The sequence below is a fragment of the Dreissena polymorpha genome, chromosome 9, assembly GCF_020536995.1.
Source record: "Dreissena polymorpha isolate Duluth1 chromosome 9, UMN_Dpol_1.0, whole genome shotgun sequence".
NCBI classification, from domain to species: domain Eukaryota; kingdom Metazoa; phylum Mollusca; class Bivalvia; order Myida; family Dreissenidae; genus Dreissena; species Dreissena polymorpha.
Window position 1 is genome coordinate 86159482 of NC_068363.1, and position 8384 is coordinate 86167865.

General features: G+C 36.4%; 1 protein-coding gene and 1 pseudogene across 1 annotated transcript; both read right to left on the minus strand.

The window, feature by feature from the left end:
• Window positions 1-410: 410 nt before the first annotated feature.
• On the minus strand, window positions 411-1618 carry LOC127846235 (uncharacterized; annotated as a pseudogene).
• A 3558-nt stretch (window positions 1619-5176) lies between these two features.
• Window positions 5177-8178, minus strand: LOC127843630 (uncharacterized). The gene is made up of 4 exons (XM_052373327.1): window positions 7926-8178; window positions 7721-7815; window positions 6886-7045; window positions 5177-6483 (listed from the first exon to the last, which is right to left on the minus strand). The coding sequence occupies exons 1-4, from the start codon at window positions 7975-7977 to the stop codon at window positions 5273-5275; spliced, it is 1518 nt and encodes a 505-aa protein (XP_052229287.1). The 5' UTR covers window positions 7978-8178; the 3' UTR covers window positions 5177-5272.
• Window positions 8179-8384: the final 206 nt, after the last annotated feature.

Genomic DNA, 8384 nt, shown 5'->3' on the forward strand with positions numbered 1-8384 from the left:
GTTGCCTTGTTCATACCGTATGCCCAAAAAAATTATAACTATTTGACAGTATAAGGGCGATTGCCACACATGGGCAGAACAGAAGCATTCCACCGTTCATATGAAATTTGGAAGTGTTACGCAAACAGTGCAGTGATCCAGAAATTATATTTCCAGACACTCTACCCTTCGTGTAACACTACTTCCCCCGTAAAGGTATTGATTCCATATAAACCGTAACCTGGTTTGTGTTTTTTATTTATTTCAGGGTGTTCATAACAAATAAGGCTAGCATTTTGGCCACATATTTAAATGATATTTTAAAGCGAAACTGTCAAAATATGTATTGTTTTATTGACACACAATCATGCATGACATTGACAGCGCATACAAAGCCAACAGCTTGTTGAAAACTAGTACTTGCTCTGCTTTCAGACACAACTATATCTATTAATTGACATTTTGTCAACCAATGCACAAGTTAGCCAGCTTGTAAGGAAGTGTCATTAAGTTCATTTTTGTTTCATTTCCGTGTTAAACGAGGCGTTCAATGTACATGGTTATTGCAGCAAAAAGCTCTGTTCCTTCTTCTCTGTTTCTAGGTGGGTATTGAAGATTCAAATCTCCGACAGCTGCTCTTGCAATTTTCAGGAACTCTTGTGATACACCAAGTTCTGGAGGGCGTTGAGAATACTCTCGTTCCACATCATTTAATTCCCTATTGTCATCCAGTGGTATTTTACAATCTCTTGCACCATATACTTCTGGCTGAGAGAACAACACCTCAGGTTTTCCTGCAGGACATGAAATTCGGTTATTTCGACGAACACGATGAGTATTCCAAATATTGCAAACTTCATTCAGGTCTTTACTAATGACAGGAAGAAAACAGTATCTAATGCGTTCTAAGTGCACACTATCAGATGTGTCCAGTAATTCGAAATCACTCATATCTTTAAAATGGTTCATCCAGACATTTCCACACATTTCTCTAAGACTTCGCCAAAAACTCTCAATTCTGACATTTCTGTTAGATGAAACATAGACGAAGCTTAGGATCCCCTGGTACTGATCTGCGTCTGACCATCGTAATGCCATTTGAACATCACGGACAATATAATTTTCTGTACCGCGGTCACCGTAAACCCGAACTGGAATGCCATTAATTTCCCTTATGTAGTCTAAATAAAAGCTAGATATGTACATCGGCTTTTTGTTAGAATCACAACATTTCAGCCACAACACTCTATGGGAAAATCCATCCACAGCTCCATGGATTGACAAACCGTATGGCTTCAATTTGTCTCAGCCATCTAAATGGATAGCAAAATTGGGACCATTGTTTATATAAATTCTCCGCCTTAACTTTCTCGCCTGGCCTTAATGCAACACCTTGTGGATCAATGAGTCCTAAAATTAGACGAACCATCTCAAATGTAGCTGCAAGTCCATGATTAATCAGGAGTCTTTGACGCATTTGCCGGTAACCAGCATTTTCACCGGAAGCTGATAACTCAAGCAACATTCCTTGAATAATTTCTTCGAGACTGTGCTGACTTTGGCCTCTAGTCAGGCGGTAACGTCTCAAGACTCGGAAAATTGATCGTTCGCTTGTTATTTTTTCATGTCGTATGGCCATAACTCCAAGAATTTCACGTAGGCCTATAGAATACCGGTAACCTCTCTGACGATAAAAACAATAAGCTGTGATGATGACATACCCTGAAGATCGGCGTCCTGAATATCGTATGCGGGCATGATCTGGAATTACCATAAAGAAAATTAGAGATCTATTATTCAAATAAAAAATCCAAAGGTCTAACAAGTGGCTTTCCAAAGGGAGACATTGGTACTGTACCGTTTTCGACCTTTGAACTCTTAATGTGACATTGACACTGTATAGACTGTTGCATTAATGAATACAGAAAAATCGCACAACCATTTCTCACCCAGTTATTTCCATTGTTGTGTCTGAAAATAAAAACGTAAAAAAGCTACATGCATTTTCGTCAACAAAGATGCATTTACATTAAAAAGTAAAACGATAAAAGAAAACTTACTACTTGCTATAGTATGCACGTACACTCCAGTTCTTGGTCTGTAGGATAAAGACAATGTTCATCGATTGAAGAGCACCTATTTTTATATAACTGGCATCTTTCGCGAATTTATATTCATAATTTCATTAAGTTATCTGATTTCGAGAAAAGTTATTTGTTTTCGAGAAATCTTCCATTATTTTCATGAAAATTGTATCTGTATGTGTTGGCAGTTTAGAGCACTAACATGCATAAATTCGTGTTAACATAATATATTTATTTCCGTGAAAATTTATCTGTTTTCGCGAAAAGAATTTCTTTTTCGCGAAATCCTTCATTATTTTCATGTTATTTTAAGTTGTTGAGTGGTGGCTCAAATATGCTTCCATAGTCTGGAGATCGGTTTGCGTCTTGACAAGAAAACGTGTATTAATCGAGTGTCATTGTGTCACACCGGTCTTACTGACAATAACGTAGTGACGTCACCATTTATGTATAGAATGAATCGAGTGTAACTTAAAATGTAAGGTTAGCAACCAATTACTTTGTCGTCTCCGAGAACCAATTAAAGGAAAGATCTTTTAACATAACTAATAAAACAATCAATAAATAATAAAAATAACAATAGAATCGATAATTATCGAATCATAACACGAATCATTGACATTCGACGCTGATTTACTCAACTGGACTTTTATCTACTGTCTTTTTGTTCAAATAATATTCCGAACACTGACTTTAGTTTGACCCCCAATGTAAAGTACATGCTGACTATTTGAATTGCGCCGTAACAATATTTAATTTGGTTGTTTTGTTTTTACTATTTGTGCACTTTTTCCATCTTCAACATTAAGATTAAGAACACTTAATGCCTCCAATCTTGTTTCTGAAACTAGATCCAAACATTTATCGAAATGATACATTGTAACTACTCGAGGCTATATGTGTGGAAAAAATGAAGCAAAAAAAAGGACAGTGTTCAAGCAAGTTCACGTGTTTTTGTTCTGCGTCTTACCTCGACTGCTTGACCACTTACCGATTAAACGATATCGTCATGATATATATCACTCTGTATCAGCAGACGATTTTTTCATAAATTAATCTTACGGAGAACTCGGGAGATTCGATGTATCACGAGTGGGCATTTGCCGAAAATACCCGTTTTGTAGACGGTTTGCATAAACCCGATAGTGTGTATTAATAGATTTTTACCCGATACTTTGATATGTCTGTCGATAAATCTTAGTTGCAATATTTTACAACCATATTCAGCGACCGTAGGATCCACAAAAGCGCCGTTGGTCTAGCGATCAGTCTCCAAGCTCTCAAAATTCATGTTCCCAACGAAAAACCGCGTTTAGCGCCTTTTTTACTTACCGACATAGCAAGATCATTGTGCGATGTTCGTCTACTTCCAAAAATCACCTGTGGTTTCACATTCTTGAAAATCGGAAGGCACCGATTGTTTTCGTAACCTAGACATTAGAACTTGATATCGCAGGTTTGACCGACGAAGTCGTATTTTGTAGTGTACATGTAATCCTTCCTGTAAATTCGTCGATATTTCAAGTTCAATTGTTCTTTACATGTATTACTTAAGTTGGACAACTCTCTACCATATCAGACCCTCAAATAGACACTTCTTGTTAAAGATGTCCAAATCAAAAACAAAAATACGTGTCAGTATAAGGAGGTTTCGTCCAACTGCAGTTGTGTGCAACTGATATTTGTGTGAAAAACGGGTAGTGATTTCGTCCCAGTAGTAATATATGGCATGTACCGTATAGGCTTGAAAACTATTTGGAAACTTTAGCACCTGTGAATGTCACCTCTTGGCAATTTAAAAACACAATTGTTATATTTAAAGAAAAGAACTTCCTTATTTTTACTTATATTGTGTTCCAACGCAGATTCTAGTTGATCCTCTTTGTCAGACTTGCATATGTTAAAAATTATACTTCGGCTTTATAAACATTGTATTTAAGGTCCATTGTTTTCCAAAACTTATTAAGTCTCTTTTTAAGTGTTTAGTGTTTTCGCATTTACAATACTCTCCGGTTGACTATTCCATTTATACATGTATGCTGAACGCATTTCTAGGCACCGTTTTCTTATATTTGTCTGTTTTGCCCTTTGTTGGTTTATTTTAAGACGGTTTCCCATAGAGCTGGATCTGTCTGCTTCTTTACTTCACATCTTTTTTATTTGGCTTACATCATGGTCGTACAATCCTTCTATTAGATCGACGTGTTTTGCTGTGTACGGCGGCCAGGCTGAGTTAGCGTAATGAAGAACGAACCATACACATCACATGTATAGGGGCGTGATTGGGTTTTCATAAAGGAAGTTGAAAATTTATCGTATTATTGCGAACATAGTCTGCTATCTTGACTTTGTGTTGTATAGGTTTATCAAAACTGAGGTCCGAATCAATTATTACCGCAACGTATTTTTCCTTTACTAACTTAAACTCTTGGTTTAGGAGTTTATACTTAAATGTATGATCTGGGTTGTACTTTCCTATATGCATTTGCTTATATTTTTTTTTGATGAATAAATAGTATAAAATCTGCTCGGGGTTTAAGAATAGCCAAGTTAATATAATACGTTTTAAACATGTTAACATGAATCTTTTCTATTAGACATATACTTTATGCTGATCATAATTAAAATAAAATTTATGTTATGTTAAGTATAAATTAAATTTTGCAGTTCGCTGATGATGCCTCTGATGTCAAATAACTCGTACATGGTGGACATTTAGTTAATACAACGCACATGTAGCGTGCATTGTACTCATAACAAGCTTTTTCGAACATAAACATTATTATCCGCAGTTGTAATGAAATGAAGATCAATAATGATCACAATATCTTGTTTTCAAATAAAATATTGGGGCTTTAAGGCGTAAGCGTTTTGACCCACCGTTCGCTTATCCGATTACAGGCGGAGCCATTTCTACCTTTTGTTATTGAATATCTTTTTTTTCACGCCTTTAAACTTGTTGTATAACGTTGTCCTTAATATCAAACACATAACCTGCCCGTTTAAATGTTAAAACTAGTTCATATAGGATTTGAATGTCCGTGTATCGTCTATTACTTTAACAGAAGCAGAAAGAAAAACAACAACACAAATATTAATAACAACACAAAACATCAGCTATTACAGGATATAAATCAAACACAAAACAAGCATAAATAAACACAAAAGTATGAATTTGATCAATATATTTTAAAACGAACGTTGTTTTGTTAATTATTGCATTTGCTAGGTGAGAACATATCGCACAAACGTAAGCGTCGCGAAACACTCTTATATCCACGTCCTCGAAAATTTACTTCGCAAACTATTTCGATGCCTGATTCTAGGATGTCTGTTGATAGATACGCAAATTCAGTGACTCCACAATCGCGGACGTCAATGACGCTATCCGATACTACTTCAATAATCGACGTCGTCAAGTTGACTCCATGGTTGACTAGGTATTCAACAGCTTCCAACCCATTAGCGGCCTTTTCAATCACATACATTACCGTTCCGATTCCCTTTTCAATAATGTTCAGAACCGCGACCGCTGAATCTACTGAGACACGCGATTCGTTAACGACGACTTGTGCAGCTGTTAATGCGATTTGTGCACCTTCTACTACAGTTTCCGCCAGTCGGACCGCACCTTGGGCAACCTCCAGTGCTTCATACGCCGCTCCTTGCATAGTCTTGCACACAAAGTTATTAACAAAGCAAACAGGATGATCTATTTCTAACATGCAACCTGTCTTACGCAGACAGGGGTGAAAAAAGCCGAATGTATAACAAGTGTCGCGCTTCAATCTAGGAATGCATATTAATTGGCATCGTTGAATATCACAGATTGCATCTGTGTTCGCTTGGTAAGTTTTTAATAGTGTTCTCTTATTTTGCAAGTCGCGGTTCTTTTCTTCGAAATATTGTTTTGCAGCTCCTAATTTCGCTACTCCGGCGTCGAAATAGGAATGTGCGCTTTTTACAGCTAGCTGTTTCTCCAATAAATATTCCTGTCCTCGTTTTAAACATCTGTTAGCTGATTTCAACGTGTTCTGCAGACCAATAATGATTTCTGTTGGTCCATTCCCTATCAGTCTTGCTACATTACCTAGACTGGAAATGTACCCGCGGTCTTTGCCCACAGCCACAACTCGGAGATTACCTTCGAGCGCCAGGCTGCTCCATTTATTCCAGTTTATCTTCACTCCAGCTGAAGCGGTATAGACGCCCAAGACTGATATGCTTGCATCCGCAAAGGCATAGTTTTCACTTACACCTGCATCGATGTTTATCGTTGTCCCGCTAGAGAATTCCACTTGTAAATGAATCCGGTATTCTCTATGGTCCCCGACCTTACATGATTTGAAATTCAACGCAAACGAATTTACTTTTTGTAAAATTAACAGAACTGTGTTATTACTTTGTTCTTCTGGAACATCTGAAACATATCATTAAGAACAAAGTTTTGTATGATTTGTTACATCGCTTCGTGAGTATGCGTAATGATTTCTGAAAAGTCTGTATTGCAGTAAATGTATCATCGGTGTGGAATTATATGTTATTATTTCTGAAAAGTCTGTCTAACGCTAAATGTAATGATGCCGACAGCGACAACACTTTCTTTAAAGTCTTTAAATCCTTTGAATTCAACAGTTTACCCTTAGTTCTAGAAGTCAAAATGTTACTATGCTCCACTGTAAACAACTAGTAATTGCTCTAAGGCGACACAACAGCCACCTGAAAGAGTTGGGTCACTTTCCCAATCTGACGCATTGTATCGTTTTAACACAATGCTTTGCTAATTTAAACAATTACCTGTAGTATATTTTACTCTACTTACCGTGAAGTTTAGTCTTAAAATTGAAAACACCTTTTAACGGATCCCATCGAACTATTGTATTATATATTCTTCCGAAAATCAAAACTGGAATGTCCTTGACAGAGAATAAGGTGTCGCAGGAATTGACACCCTGGGCACCGTGCGCGTTCTCAACGTGGTTCTAAAAACGATGGAACATTCATGATGTATTATGTCATGCGGAAACGGTCTTTTTAATGTATTTTTTAGGTAACCCATAGTAAATACTACATGTTCTAACATGACCGCTGTGGTATTCATACAGACAAACAACACAATTAGCGTTGTAAAACATATCATAAAGAAGTTAAGAAACCTCGGCACGGCATTAAGTGCACATATTTATCATTCAAACTGCAAAAAAGTATATAATATTATATTAAATCCATTTTTGCATTATCGGTATGAATCGATCAATACACAAGTCTTGGAAATATCGAAACATGAAATATAAAAAACGTTATGGGTCGCACCACAAATTAGGGTCGGTCGGTTTAGTGGAAACAAACGTTAAAGGCCTCGTGATTTACTTCTCATGCACCACATTTTCAAATAGTTTGACGAGATACAACTTATCAATGATGCCGGAGAAGCACGAATCGGAATTACAAATTTGACCATAGCAACATGTAACGCTGGTTTGAATGAAGACTTTTTATCTATTTTATTTTACATAAGTTCTTAGTTTGTAATGCATATTTAAATCAGCAGCAAATATTGTATAGAGTACGGATCTTAATTGCGTGCACTTAAATGAGAATGCAGGTTTGGGTATTGCTGTTTACAAGTACTAGCATTTATCGTTGTATATACTTACGGTGATAACAATATTGTCCGGTATAGTGTCATCTATTGCAAGGCATCCAATACCTGCCAGTCTATTGAATACTTCAAAAACTTGTTTTGTTGTCCCTTAAATAAAAAAATAATGTTTGAAATTTGACAACACATCGAATGCTAGACATATTTGTTCAATCTTAAATTATGTTATTTTTTTAAACGCACACAATAATTAAGATTACCTGATACGCTTCCAGAGATGCAAAGTAGCAAGCAAATCCTCCAAATATCCATTTTTGATTTAATAAATTATATATATATATACATATATACATATCTATACAGGGGCCTACCAAAAAAATTGTCTAGGTCCCTGATTAGTATTATTTTGATCAAAATTAAAGCAAAGTTGCCATAGATTAAGCCCTCAACAGTGTACACGTATCTTACACTAAATACCCAGCCGCTACGACGAGTATATTCGCTACGCTAATAACCAACCAATTTAAGACACGTCGATCTGGCAGTATCGGACAATCCGACGGAAAAACCTGTTAATACAGTCGACTTTTACTTTCGTATTCAATGACATTGAATTAAGGCAACCGTAACTACTCGGAACAAGCCGAGAAAAAACGTCGTAGACCGTTATATGTTTTTTTTACAAATGCTGGGTCAATTTTTAACAAATAACATGATAC

What these genes read in the sequence shown, in the direction of transcription:
- LOC127843630 (XM_052373327.1), bottom strand. Translation starts at nt 7,977, where the DNA reads ATGGATATTTGGAGGATTTGCTTGCTACTTTGCATCTCTGGAAGCGTA. An exon ending in CGGACAATATTGTTATCACC is followed by an intron (nt 7,046 to 7,720) that starts GTAAGTATATAC and finishes CATCGTTTTTAG; the next exon opens with AACCACGTTGAGAACGCGCA. An exon ending in TTTTAAGACTAAACTTCACG is followed by an intron (nt 6,484 to 6,885) that starts GTAAGTAGAGTA and finishes GATATGTTTCAG; the next exon opens with ATGTTCCAGAAGAACAAAGT.